The 15,004-nt window shown below is 42.2% G+C and overlaps 1 protein-coding gene across 5 annotated transcripts in view; it reads right to left on the bottom strand.

The window, feature by feature from the left end:
* Positions 1-593: 593 nt before the first annotated feature.
* The window catches only part of fgfr1a (fibroblast growth factor receptor 1a), a 33,447-nt gene continuing 19,036 nt past the window's right edge, over positions 594-15,004 (bottom strand). For 2 of the 5 annotated variants that reach the window (XM_042488890.1, XM_042488891.1), the window contains exons 6-18: positions 14,532-14,655; positions 13,406-13,596; positions 12,591-12,741; positions 8,498-8,694; positions 7,657-7,802; positions 7,179-7,300; positions 6,554-6,664; positions 5,013-5,203; positions 4,694-4,816; positions 4,532-4,602; positions 4,289-4,426; positions 2,099-2,204; positions 594-2,004 (exon numbers count right to left, since the gene is read on the bottom strand). In XM_042488890.1, the coding sequence (XP_042344824.1) occupies positions 1,828-2,004; positions 2,099-2,204; positions 4,289-4,426; positions 4,532-4,602; positions 4,694-4,816; positions 5,013-5,203; positions 6,554-6,664; positions 7,179-7,300; positions 7,657-7,802; positions 8,498-8,694; positions 12,591-12,741; positions 13,406-13,596; positions 14,532-14,655 (1,848 nt within the window). In that variant the 3' untranslated portion in view covers positions 594-1,827. Of the gene's footprint in view, positions 2,005-2,098; positions 2,205-4,288; positions 4,427-4,531; positions 4,603-4,693; positions 4,817-5,012; positions 5,204-6,553; positions 6,665-7,178; positions 7,301-7,656; positions 7,803-8,497; positions 8,695-11,675; positions 11,821-12,590; positions 12,742-13,405; positions 13,597-14,531; positions 14,656-15,004 lie in introns of all 5 variants that reach the window. The other 3 variants (XM_042488892.1, XM_042488894.1, XM_042488895.1) reach the window with 3 other exon arrangements.

Here is a 15,004-nt window from a genome sequence, read left to right as displayed (position 1 = left end):
ACCCTGGAAGGCCATGACATGTGTTGTTGAGGACACAGTACGTTGGTGTTCATTTACAAATCCAAGCAGTTTGAATTCATATTAACGTAACAAGGATGTGTTCGCTATTAACAAATAAACTGTGCTGCTGTAATACAGTATGCACAGAAGGCTAACTGCATTGACCCAAACTGTAAGAACTGGCTTTTAAAAAGGGTCGAAAGCCAGTCGCGGCTGATTTTAGCCTGTTGCGTGGCGACTGCAATCCAGGTGATGCATCAGCCAATGGCAGGAAGCCAGAGCCAGACACGGGCATCAAGGTTGGTGTGGCTGATGGATGGAAGTGTAGCACCAGCACTTGCCAAGCCATTCCCACGCCCATAAATTACATGTTTACTGCCGGCTGTGGCTCTCCGCGCTCGCCAACATTTCTTCTGATGTCAGCAGCACATTATCATATCTAATCAGCCCCCAGCAACCTGTGTTAAATGGGTGGGAGATTGATGTGGCCGACGGTCCATCTCTGTAAACATGATTTACATCACAAACAAGAAATTCTGGATATTTATTGACCCGTTTATGGAGTCGAGTTCAAACTCTGAAAGCTTCGGCGGTTTGTTTTTCGATAGCATTTTTATTTAATGTAATCCTTTTTACGATGACATACGTGTTCTGCAACCCTTCGTCAGAAGTTATATGGCAGCAAATGTAACTCCTGTTAAAGCATTTACAGTAGAAGATAAGTTCATCACATGGAAGGCATGCACGGTGAAAGTGCACGACGTTGACCGAAGCAGATTACTCTGGATTTTAACAATCATGGCGTACAACCGGGAATATTTACAGTTGTGACCATCCTTGGAGTAAATGAACAGTCTTGAAGGAGACAAGATAAAATTTTCCACACGCACATCCAGCATGCACACAGGCACACTCTCTCACACACACACACACACACACACACACACACACACACACACAGACACACAACAAATATTTCTCATAAATCTGTCTCTTTTGACGGAGAGAATCCCCAAACACTGAGTTACACCGTATTGCAGGTTGTGTCATGAAAAGCACTTACAGTTAAAAAATAGAAAACCCAATATATATTTTTCCATTGATGATTATGCAGTAAATTTAGGGGAATCAAAGCTGTGATACAGCGAAAAAACTGGCCATGTAATCCTCAGCAATTTAAAGATATTCTCATGTAACAACTGCCCCTACAGACTATATCAAAAAATGGATCAAACAAAAGCATCCTTGTACAAAAGAAAATAAATCATTATGGTAATAAAAATAAGAGTATAATGTAAATATATATTCATATTTATAATTTTCTAACTGTATTTACAAGAAGATAGTGAATGATGCAGAGGACCATGGTGCTGCACGTCCCTTGGTAGGATATTTTCTGGATTTGGTCTGAAACACAGAATATTGTCCTTCACTACTGATGAAACAACCATGGAGGGGAAAAAAAACACAAAACAAACAAAAACCTGACGATCAGTCAGTCCTTACGATTCTCCTGACCTGTGGAATGCCCAAAGTGAAAAAAGAGTGGGAGTCTGCTGTTTTTTTTTTTTTCTGACACTGTGACAAACTGCCACTCCCGGTAATACAAAGTGCCCCATAAACATCGTCGCCACCGAGAACTGGGAAACGGCTGCACTCCTCAGTCCGTGTGATCCAACAAGTTCTGCGAGGTGTCTCTCCGAGCTCCTCTCTCACAGAGCACCAGTGTTTTTTTTAGCTTCATCTCTGGGAATGTGGGGAAGAGTCCAACCCCATGAGGCAGGGAGCGGAGGAAATGTCAATGTTTGTCTGAATGGAGATGAGGTATCAGCGTTTCTTAATGGCTGCCCCGTTGGAGTGGGGAGGAAACTTTGGCAGGCAGGGCTCCTCGGCTCCGGCATCGTGGGAGAAGACTGAGTCCTCCCCCGAGGAGCAGGTGGAGCTGCGGGTGTCTGGGTAGCTGGGGGAATATTGGTCCAGAGGCACCGACAGCTCTAGATACTCCTGTGGGAAACAAAGGGAGGAAAAAAAAACGTCATGTTACTTCTAAAACAGACATTTCTGCCTCTTCTCGTATGATGAGGAGAGAAGAACCGACCTGGTTGGATGTCATGGCCAGACAGCGATCTAAGTCCTCTACCAGCTGTTTGAATGTTGGTCTCTGAGAGGGCACAGCATGCCAGCAGTCCCTCATCATCATATACCTGCGGAGATAAAGGGATAAAAAAATGAAGCAGTCAAGATTATCTTACCTCTAATCTCTGAGAAGCAATTTCAAAAAGACAAATCTTGTGTTGAAGATTTACTATGCAGGAGTTGTCAGTTAGTGTTCATAAACAGTATCGCCAGCAAAAGTGAAAGCCAAGCCCAGATTGACTTTTGTTTGGTTGTTCTGTGCTGTGTCTACAATTTTTGTAGTTTCCTGTTGGATGTTGCTTGGGTGTGGAACCTAGTCGCTGCCTTTTTATAAAGCCTGCAGATTCTGTGCTGGGGATATCAGTTTCAGTTAATTCAGTTAGTTTTTGATAGTCTGATACCCATTGACTGGTTTCTAACCTGTTAATTTTTAAGGGGGAAAAAAAAGAAAACGCAAAATGGCATGCATGCAGGCAGCCTTTCCTTTTAGTCCGGCGTTCCACTGGCTCAGTGAGCTTTAGCCCCACACAAAGCACTATTCATTTAGAGAGGGTGAAATTTATTTTCAATTCATTTATTTTATAACGTTAATGTCTTGGCTTTTATTTTATTTTCTGTCGGCTTTGCTGTCAGCATATGGAAACATTCCCACCGCTCACCCTGCAATCTCCACTGGTTGGCCAACGTTAGCGTTGGCCGCTCTGCACTGCACACCACCTGGGTCAGGTGACAGCTTGCTAGTGGTGCCCTTCATAGCCAGTGAATAAGCAGCTTCATTTGTAGGCTCAAAACCCTTTTGATTTTGTTAAAGATGTTAGCACCACTAGCCGTGCTGACACTGCTAACATAGTTAACAATGCTTAATGGGGTTTCACTCACCAGAGCAGCCCTGGGAGAGACCAGAGGATGGGTACAAAGCTTTCACAAGCAAAGCTTTTGTTTTGGGACAGTGTTACTTGTGATAATGAATGAGTGGCACTGCAAGCTAGCTCCCACCAGACCCTGGTGGTGCGCAATGCAGCAACCAAAGAGCTGCAAAATTTACCCATAAATCCACATGCGTAACTGGTCAAAAACATTCTTAGTGTTTAACCAACTTATGATTAACCACTGACACCCCTAGTCTCTGCAAACAAATACACCGCCACACACTTCTAGTGGGTCTAAAGAAATGATTGAGAGCGATTACTTTTGTATGAGATGATGCATTGTTTTTTCAGGAGAATCCTGCATCGTATAACTTTAGAGAATGTTGAATTCTTGTAAGCGTGGACAGAAGCCTGACATCCAGCTGTACCTTGTAGGTTACCGTCTAAAAAACAATGCTGAACAATATGTTCCATTTGAGGCTCACTCAACCTGTGAGCATCTCATTTTATTGGTCGTCACACAAACAGTGGTCGGGATCATTATTACGTTGCTAAGCACCTGGATTTTTTCTGATATACAACAACATGGGTAATGTAAATATTAATACCAACTGTTTGGGCTGAGCATGAGGCGCAGCAGTGACTTCAAGAGCCTCGTAGATTGTGGGTCATTTTCAAAATTTATATATATATATTTTTTAAATGCCATATACTTGGCTTACTCTCTTGGCATTAGCAGGTCAAATCAGTAAAAGTTTGTTTCAATCCAAACACACATCCCCTCAACAGTGATACTATTGATGCAGGCAACATCTGGTTCAGAGTCTGGTTGTGACCATGCAGGCTCAAAAACAGAAAACCACAGACAAGACTTTATTCAGTTCATATGCCAGAATGAGAAAATGGGACACATATTTGGACTTGATCGGCAATATATTTGCAACTCTGTAACCATCACTTGCTAGAAACCGATCGTCATGATTTCTCCAAAGTGATTACAACAAACAAAAATGCAGCTGTGTCAGAATTACAGGACTGTTTTGATTATGTAGCGAACAAAGGCTCAGTGTCAAGTGTACTAAAAAAAAAATGTATTTTTTGAGAATAGAAGATCTTTTTACAGATAATTACAGCTCATCTTGCCATGTTGAAACATTTGATACTACCCAATTAGTTTTACCTTACCAAATAAGGAAATGCTGGAAAAGAGGTACTAGGAGGTCAAGTAGTAAGAAAAGAGTATGAGGAACATGTTTGATGTGGGTACGTAATATTTTACTCACAGCTCATGAGTGCACGTTGAGGGTTTGTCCATGCGGTGACCTTCCTTCAGCAGCTTGAACAGCTCTTCCACTGGGACTCCGGGATACGGAGAGCCCCCCAGAGTGAAGATCTCCCAAAGCAGCACCCCGAATGACCAGCTGCAGACAGAAACAGACAGGAGCATCTACATTTTCTGCACCACTAACAGTTTTCTCACATTCCATCGAGAATGAGTCGTAAAAGTGAAGGCACGTGATACTCACACATCACTTTGGTGTGTGTATATCCGATCAAACAGAGCCTCTGGAGCCATCCACTTGACTGGTAAACGCCCCTGAGGAAAAGATTGTGCATGTTATGTCTGTCTGCAGTGTTAAAGTTATTCTAATGGGTGTGTGTGTTAAACAGATGAAAATAATACTCACATTGGTGGTCTTCTTATAATAATCAATGTGGTGGATATCTCTTGCCAGGCCGAAGTCGGCTATTTTCATCACGTTGTCCTCTGTTACTAAAACATTGCGAGCAGCAAGATCTCTGTGGATGCACTGCAAAAATAACAACAGATGTTACTAAAACTGGACCAAAGTCCTCAAACATTCTGTGTCTCAAATACGAGGCTTAATCTCCCCAGAATATTCACTGTCAAAAAAAAATCATGTACATTTTCTACAAAGACGTCTTTCTCCACCCGATTCTGTGAATACGGAAGAGCGTAAAAGCTTCATTGTATTCTGTATTTACCTTTTTGGAAGCCAAATACTCCATGCCTCTGGCCACTTGGTAAGCACAGGACACCAGATCTTTGATGGACATGTTCTCCACGGGGACCTGGTCCGGGTTGTAGCAGTACTCCATACCCGGTGGGCGTCGAGCTCGCAAGTATTCCCGCAAGTTGCCCTTGGATGCATATTCCACTATCACATACAGAGGACCTAAAACAATTGAACAAAATACAATAATAAATCATACAATCATCGCCATGAACTGAGACAATGAAACTTCCAATTTTAAATTGACCAAACTACTCTGATGTCACTCTGACATCAATAACCACTTCCAGGTGGACTGTCAAATGATTTCAGTTGCGGAGATATGTGAAATCAGCAGACTTGTTCATTTCTTATGCCATTTTCAGCCGTAACCATAACATTTAAAAATATATAGTGAAACACGGTGGTCTGACCAATATGGCGTTTTCTGTTAATTTTATTTATGGTGTTGCTTTGCTAATGTCTGATAAACAAAAACTACAAGCACAGAAGCTAAGCAGCGTGCTGCTGTTGAATGGGGGCTGCAATAAAATGTATTGAGGCAATCTACAAGACCCATATAAAAAATCATTATCAGTCTAAGTGTAAATTATATTTGGAGTATTCTAACAACTTAACGTACACACTAACAGCAGCAGTATATCAGCAACTCCCTCGTTCAGTTCCCAGTTGGAAAAGGTTGTCTGGCAGGCAACATTTTGAAAGTGATTTCTGAGGTGGACTTTTTTGTTGGTGGCTAAACATATACCAATTGAGGAAGCATTTTCTCAGCGCTGTTCAATATATATGTACAGTTTGGTTTTTTTTTAACCATAAGCTATTCTATCAAACATTGTGATTCGGTCTACAGAGACATAGGATAATTTCATAGAATAATAATGATGGAAGCTCTGAGGAATCTGTCAGAAGGGCACCAAAATAACCTTCATGATGGATGTGGTATTCACAGAAAACTGTGCATTTACAGCACATCAGGAAATACTTAAAACAGAAATCTTTTCCTGATGGGGTCTCAAAAGTAAAGGTCCCGTGGTTAGAAGCAAGTAAATGAGCATAAGCTGCACTTGTTGGCAGAGGTTATAAATACTTTGAGATCAATAGATAAATGAAAATTAGCTGGTAACTCTTGATAAAAGTGCAGTGAACAAAGAGCTCTGTGTTTCTGTGTGGAAGCAACAGAGCAGTGTGCACCGTGGGATCACTCGAGGTTACTTAACTCTAATTTTTTTGTCAGGGATGATTGGAGGGAAATGGCAGCAGCCGTGGTCAATTCAAACTGCGAGCTCGGAAGCTGGTGTCAGAGGCGTTTACTCATGCTGTTCTACACATCTCTCAAAGTAAGGTTCATGGTAGTCTGAGGGACAACGCTGTGTGTGTGTGTGTGTGTGTGTGTGTGTGTGTGTGTGTGTGTGTGTGTGTGTGTGTGTGTGTGTGTGTGTGTGTGTGTGTGTGTGTATTGGCCTGAGCAGGCCTGGGCAGGTCAGCAGCAGACCCCTGACTGTCTGGTCCTACCATCCTGCGTGCAGGCTCCCAGCAGATTAATGATGTTCTTGTGCTTCCCAATGATCTTCATCATCTCCATCTCTGAAATCAGGTCTGACAGGTCTTTCTCTGTGGCGTCAGCTGGAGGGGAAATAAATCATATTAGGGCAATTAGTCAATGTTCTGTTGGTGAAAAGGCCCGCAAAGGCCTCACAATAATCACCCTACAAGGTATGTACATCGACATCGCTGCTCTCGTTGAGTACTGCTGGAGTTTGTCTTGTTGAATGCTCCCTGGGGAAAGGCACTTAAAGTAGGAGACAATAAATGCTACTTTCCCTGCATCCTCACTCCACTGTGCAGTTTAATGAACACTGTTTTATATGGGATGTCAAGGGTTCTCATAAATTTTTACTCTGCTCTCCCATTTGCACAGTGGCTGGGATCCAATGGCAGATGTCTCTTAGTATCCGTTCACAGTTTTGGTGTTAAAGTTCTGTCGTCCCCGGAGCCTCTGCAGAATCTATTGATATACACCCAAGAGCTTTTCACTCTGTGACTTAAACCAGCAGATCTCGTTACTTTCAGAGCAAATCAATTCAAGTCTACTGTATATACACAGGACTGCACTTTTAGCTGGGAACAGCTAACTTACATTTCAACATTTTGACTGCGACTTTGGTCACACGGTTTGGCTTCTCTTTGTCGAGACCCAGTGCTTCGCCCATCATCACCTGACCGAAGCAGCCTTCACCCAGTGGCTTCCCAAGAACAAGTCTGTGAGGTGGAGAAGAGACAGTCATTAGAAGTCAGAGGAGTTCAACTCTGTATTACTTGTGTGATGTTTGGGTTTCATTTTTTTTAGCTTCAAGTTCATTCAAAAATTTAATTTAAATATGTTAGACACTTTTGCTTTGAGCTTTAGTTTAGCTGTATACGGATTGCTGCCCTGTACAACCACATAGTTCTAATGCAGTTTGAGTGCCTTGCATAAGGGCAGCAAAACATAAGTTTTTTGTGAAAATAAACTTTCACTTTCCTTGTGCAGCTGACTGGCTGTTTTAAATAATAACTTTCCTTTCACATCACTTTTCTAGCCTCTAGGCTGTCTGAAGGTTATATCCAAGACATACCTGTCCCGGGGAAGCTCCCAGCGGGGATCCTGGGGCAGCTCATACTCAGACACCCCTGACAGCATTGGAGATCCACTAGAGGACAGGCGGGAGGGACGAACCAGCATCACTCCAGAGTGGATGGAGGAGCTAGAGTCCACAGAGACCTGAAGAAAAGAAGACTGACATTACTCCCCTCATAGTGGAACAGACACCAGTAACAAGAACTCAGTCAACAGTGACCAAAAGGAAATGAAAACTAGAGGTTAAACTATAGGACCTTGTAAAAACCACTCAGGTGTACCACAACCATGGAGGAGAAATACTCAGAAACTTGAATACTCATTTGCCGCATTTCCACATCACAGCACAGCTCTTCTCACCTCAGTTCACTCTTTTTGGTTTTTCATTGGTAAAAGCTGTGAATAGCTCCTGGTATTTCAAAGTTTCAAGGTTTGACAGAGCTGAGCTCATACTAGAGGATGGAGCCGAACACTGCAGATAACAGATTGCTCAGACCCATTTTTGCCATATTAAATAACTAAGCAACCGTCAAAAGGGACCGAGATATTTTTTAAATTCACTCCACCCAGATCTAAAAAATCTGGCACCAAAAGTGGGTCGAGCCGTACCAAGCTGTGGAAATGCAGCAAATCTTACCTGATGTACAAGACCTCAGGAGGCTTAAATGAACCTGAAATGCTCTTTGAATGCATGCTTTTAGTTTTCTGTTAGCAAAACCAGAAACTCTGTGAGCTGAAAGACATTGTTAAGCTTTGAACTTAGAAAATAACAAATGGTGCGAGGAGAAGGAAAGAGGAGAAGAAAAGGTATAAATATTCCAAACCCCCTATCTACTTTCTGTTACCTGTCTGCGCAGCGGGATGCTTTTGGCCAGCTTGTGGACGGCCAGCTGACTGTTGAAGTCACTCTTCTTTGAGGAGGTGCGAATCTTGACGATAATTGTGATGGCGATCATGACAGCGATGAAAAAGAAGCCTACACAGTAGATGACCACCTCCAGGTAGGTGTGGTTGGCTGGAGGATAGTGTGGGACAGCTAGATAGGGGGGAGGAACGCAGGGTGACAGGGAGCAGGGAGGGGAGGGGTCAGCTGTCATCCATGAAACCACCACAAAAGGTCTGACTTTATGTACACAATCACAACAAACATACCCATGCTTTCAAGTACACGGCAAAACACACACACACACACACAAACACACATCTGCCCTGTCTAAAAACCAGAGCCTTTGACACAGACATCACAAAAACTTGTATTGTAGCATAAAGGTTTCAGCAGTGATAGTCTCATGAGTTACTGAGAAATGGTTGGGACAAACTTAAGTGACCCAAATTCTGTGTTACACAAGCCATCACATTGCTGAATTCAGATAATCCATTTTTTTAGTTATCCGACTTATGTAAATTTACATGCAAGAGTATAAAAATGTGCAAAGGATCTGACTTTTATACAGCGTATCATCACTTCACACAGCATTTTTCAACATATCATTTCTTATTTATCAAAAAGCCTAACTTGAATCTCATGACTACATGTAGGTCTAAAAGCAGCATACCATAAAGCATTAGCTCAATACAGTAGTTTAACTGCTTGACTCGATCAATAAAATATCAAATTCTTACTCTAACTGCAATGCAATTTTAAATTGAGTTGTGTGTTGGTGCTGGTAATACAATATACAATGTTACTTTCTATCTATATCTTTTGAGAAAATAAGAAAAAAAATTCTAACACTTAAAAGGACACTATCCAATTCAGATCTTGTTTTTTTCCTCCCACTCAGTGAAATCACCAACGTTTATTCATACCAGATCTAGGGGTGTAATGGATTCCATATTTCAATGAAAATGATTCTTCGGTGCATACCTTGGCTTGGGATCTGACTTTGTGTGCAGGAGCTAGATCTTGCATATCAGTTTGAAAGTGGTCTTTGTTCAAACATAAGTTTACCTATGGTCTTAAATCCTGTTGAGGTCATAAATAAAGCAGTTAATTGTCTTTTCTTTATTTAAAAAAAAAAGTTGATACAATGCCAAAAAACTGCTTTCAGACCTGTCTGCTGTATGCTAAAAGTACTCCTCAATGAATAAATGAACATCATGCCTTATGAGGACCTTATCTTCACTATCCTCGAAATCATAATTATGACCAATTGGAGGCGGTGTATTTATCGGCCCAGACGACCCCCCCCCCCCTATTTAAATGGTGGTGTGTAGGCTCCAGCAAATTACAGACAATTACATTGCAGACAGGACTTTATCAAAACTTTCTGATCAAACAGTAGCAGCACGCAATAAAAAGAGAGCCATGAAAATTGTGGACGCAGCACCAAAAAAAAATAAAAACAAAACACCGACTGGACAAAGTGAACAGGGGGTTAGCTGAGGAAGGGGACAGGAATGAAGAGCTACATGGAGCTGGCTGGCTTTCTGTTAGACAGGTAAGAGTCTGCAGTTAACTTAGCTAGAATGCGAAAGTATTGCTTTTTCCATTACAACAAAGGTAACACTCTTTCAATACTAGGGGTGGGAATTGCAATAGGCAGATATTTATCACAATACTTAAGTCACAATACAATATTACTGCAATCTTAGACATGTTGAGATACACTGAGTATTGCAGTAACATAAGTTGTGATTTATTACCTTTTTTTAAATTGCAAATTGCATTCCCAAAAGACACTTTGTCAACATCTGTTTTATCTAATAAGAAAAAGTTTTCAGTCTGTTTCTATTACTTCAGTCATTGTTATTGCTGCAAAGTGTATCTAGAGGACTGAAAAAGCTATTGATTTAATTATTTTTGTAGGCTAATTAAGGTTTAATTTATAAAAATGAATAATTTCTATAATACAAACAAATCAACTGACTTGATGTTTGTGTACTGATACAATATCGCCATGCAAAAAAATTGCAATACTATGCTGTATCGATTTTTTCCCCCCAACTCTATACAATAGTGCAGCTGGTTGCAGTACAGCGCAGGGAGACAGGGCCAAGTTTGAATGTTGTGTAACATACAACTCCTGCATAGTATAGCTTTAATAACTTTTTCAGGAACAGATGTATATTCCGCAAAGTGTTATGCTAGCTTTTGCTTCTTCAGAACTTCTTTATTTTAATTTAATAAAGATGCGCATTTGCTCTCATAATAACTCTACAGTCGCAAGAAATATTACCACTTAAAAATATTACATATGAGATCGTGTTGCCTTTTGTTGGTGGGAGGTTATATGATACAACTAATTTGTGCTGGAAGCACTACCTAATTACACAATGCATCCCAAACCAAGGGTGCCATACCGACTGAAGTGCACCGTTACACCCCTAACCAACACCGGCAACACAAGTGAGCTGCACTTGTGTGAAGAGGCTGACTGACAAGCAGCTTGATAATTGGACAAAATGCTCATTCCACCCCTCTGGAATGAGACACATCCACTACAGCGAGCCAATTATCAAAGCCAGCCGCTGTGCTCACAGCAGGAAATGACATCAGGAGTACATGTCATTTGTAGCGCTTGTCAAAGGAAATCAGCTTTACACCAAATCAAATGCAAACACCAGTTAAAGAGCAGAACGGTAGAGACAGTTCAAAGTGAAATCTGGTCAGCTGCCAAACAACCCCTCTGTAAATGTGAAGCTCTACCTGGCTGAGAACACTGAGTGCACTTCGATGTGATCATGATTTAAAAATACTACTAGTATGTTACTTCTTTTATGATAGACCAGGTAGCAAACAGCTCTTGGTTTGTTTGGCATGTCCTGATTTCATTTAAGAAACAGATCATGGCCCGTACTCTCCCATCTAAAGAGTTTAGATGGAGCAGGAGCCATGCTGAGGACAGGGAGAGGAGGAGTTTTAGTACCTGTAACTCGCCCTGGCTTCCTCTCACATTTTTCGACAGAACTAGAGTCCTTCAGACTCTTTTCTGGCAAATGTGAAGCCAGATAGCCAGGCTGGAGTTGGAAAAGGGAAATTAAGGAAAAACAGGAGAGAGACAGAACCACTGATACCTTCAAAAACGGTCAACCATGCAGAGTGATGAGAGAACCCGATAGAATTGCCCGCCAAGCAGGTGTACTCCCCAGCGTCATCAAAAGACACATTTCTCAGTTGGAGGACTTCCATTTCCTTGTCCGTGGTGTTAAGGCCAGCAGTCTAGAAAATAACAAAGGAAGCAGACCCAACAAGAGGCCCAAGAGGGGAAAGGTAACCATGAGTAAAGGATTCTGAAAGAGAAAGGGATGGAGGAGCGTCCTCCTCCTTGATCCAACACCATCTGCCCAAAAAGTACACCGAGAGCCCCTGCAGAGGACTCCAGTATCGGTTAGTGGAGGAGCTGGTTAGGCCGACTGTGAGCTGCTGGACCCCACATTGGGCCATCCCATCACCACATCAAATACCTCAGCCTCATCTCTCTACATGCAAGAGATGGGCAACATGGAAAACTCCGCAGCAGAACAGGACGTACTCACACTTCTGCAAACTATGTGAGCATAAGACAAACAACAGGAGGCCTGTGAAACATAGGTAAGCAGAGGAGGACAGCTGGAAAAAAACAAAGGGGAGAGAGAGAGCTCGTGAGCAGCGCACGAAGGACTTTGAAGGGCAAGGGAGCGAGAGTAATGGAAGAAGATGGCAAGAGAGGCCCTTATTAGGAGGGCACAGCACAGGCATGGGGCAGGAATGAGAACGGGTCCAACATAAACCTGAGACTAAACACTTTCAACTGTTCTGCTGGGAATTTTCCATAGCGTCATTTACAGTCAGGAGCACTGAGGCAGGAGAGAGAGAGAGGGAGAAACGGAGGGAGGGAGGAGAGAAACAGCTGAGGTTGTCTAGAGTTATACAGCCCTAGCTTTTTTTTCCCCAGGTGGTCCTAGAAGCGCCTCCACTGTGTCGTCTCTGTGCGGCTGCTTGGTGGTTACCTGTGGGCTCATATCTGGTGACAGTCAGCCAGGCCGACTGATTGGCATCTCCTATATAATTGGACACTTTACATATATACTCTCCGCTCTCCTCCTCAGTCACATTGTAGAGGGTCAGCACCTGAGCGTCCGAGCTATTGACCCCAGAATGCTGGAAATAAAGACATGTCATGTGCAGCACAGAAAATAAAAGGAGGGCAGACACAAAATCATATTCAGGAACAGCTGTTTTGGATTTGTTTGGGTTATGTTCAAAGTTAGCAAGATTAAGTTCATACATTGCAAAAGGATGTGCACTTACAGACAGTACCAGCTAGGGTTGAGTAGCATTCACATTTGAACTCCTGCAATTTTGCCCCTCTGCTCTTTTCTAATTACACAGAGTGAACTGGCTGTCTCTGTTTGTCCGACTGCTTGTGTGTGCCTGCTTCTCTAGCAGTAATACCACGCTATTACTATAATAATACAGAAAAGAATGTAGACCAGATGACATAACTATAGCTGCAGATGGGCATTGCAGCAACATTTTTGGCTAACTTGAAAGCCAATGGAGCATCCACAGAGCTCTCAGGTACCAAAATTTGGCATCAGTGGATTTACCATGAAATTGAACTTGATAATACCGATGTAATTAGGTTGGTACCCCTTAATATTCAGAGTTTTGTACCCAACCTCTGTACAGGCTGTCTAAAAAAAGAATTGACATAGCAACAGAGAATAATACCTTATTCAAATTCCTCCATTTTCCTACATAGCATTATAAAAAGAAGATTTCATTGCCTTCTGCTAAAGGATTGGTGGGAGAAATTTCCTACCTTGAGGACACGGACATATGGTAAACCATCAGGACCCACTCGGCTCCCGTTGAGTTCAATGTGCTTCAGCCACTGGATATGAGGCTGAGGGTCGCTGAACACCTTGCACTCAAACTCCACATCGCTGCCCACCACCGCAGTGCGATTAGCTGGCAGTCCAGCCTGCAGGATTGGCCTGTGGGGAGAGCGCTCTGCAACGCAACCAAAACACACAAACATCAGCTTGGAAGAAGTTTGGTGGGCAATGAAGCAACCAGGCAATAATAAAGACAAACACTTGCATTAATTCAAAAGTACACACGGCTGACTGATTATCAGACACAAGCCAAACAAAACCTCTGTCACGTCAAGGCTGTTACTGGAAATGGCCGGAGCAGAAGGCAAACAAGGTCGCCTGTATAATTAGATCTGATACTGTATAAATTACACACTATAAATTCTTATAAGCAGAACTGAATTGGCTGTTTCCTCAGCAGTGTGCTCCTTGTGTAATTATTTCAAGTTGGCCACAATAGATCTGCAAGCAAGTGAAGTATCTTATCTAGAGCCGCTATTGTGAAATGAAATGTTCTTTCGGCTCCATTTTGATGACTAATAATTCCCCAAAGTAAACTTACAAGCCAAGAATCTGGCAGAGTGTCAACCGTCCAGGCTTTTCTGACCGAGACGTTCGCAGGCACTTAGCAAACCCTTTATGACAACCCTTACTGAAGCGATATCACTGCTCACAGGGGTATTGGCCTCTGCTGAGGTCAGCTGAAGCCCAGGGGACAACGTTGACGGAGGAAGTGGGACTGTGATTTATTGAAGCAGTGGTGTAAGAGCCAGTCACAAGGGCAGGTCCTAGAGGATAATCACCTCTACCCTCGACATGGATCCATCACTCGAGCCTCAAGTAAACAGACTTTATTTATCAAATTCTTAACAAAATATCCACTTCACCCTACAGGAAAGCCCCAACAGTGTCCCTGTGCAATTGCAATCATGATGTTGATATGAGATGTTTGTGAAACTGATCCAACATGACTGAAAGGCCTCATGAATATTCAACAGGTGGAAAAAATGCAATCAGTATTTATTGATTGTGGTTTAACATGCCAACAACGTGATCACAGTTAACACTTACCGACTACATCCAGTTGGTAGGTGTGATTGATGCTGCCGTACTGGTTTTCCACCACACAGGTATAGTTTCCCTTGTCAGAGGGCACTACAGATTCCATGATGATGGTCCACACATGGTCACGGACCTAAACATTGGGGAAAAAGACAAGGTTACAGTGGCTGGCTAATTACCAAAAAAAACATTAAGTTCAGACAAGACATCTGCTCATAGTGAATTATGTTGAATTTGTTAAACCCAGTTCAGATCAGACAAGGAAAATAAATGAATAAAAAATAAATTCCATGACCTTTTTAAAACACACAATTAATATACTTATTCAATAACTTCTCCAGTGCTGGAAAATGTGATTGTGACATTCAATAACTTTCTATGTTTTCCATGACTGTGGGAACTCTGAGGAAGTTAGCTGGTCAAGTCAGTTGCCAACTGTCAGCAGATGATGTGTTGCTTACTGTGTCATTCTCTGACACACT

This window comes from Plectropomus leopardus, chromosome 6 (assembly GCF_008729295.1).
Source record: "Plectropomus leopardus isolate mb chromosome 6, YSFRI_Pleo_2.0, whole genome shotgun sequence".
Lineage (NCBI taxonomy): Eukaryota > Metazoa > Chordata > Actinopteri > Perciformes > Serranidae > Plectropomus > Plectropomus leopardus.
The sequence above is the reverse complement of the archived record's forward strand: the minus strand, read 5'-3'. Positions and strand labels throughout refer to the sequence as shown.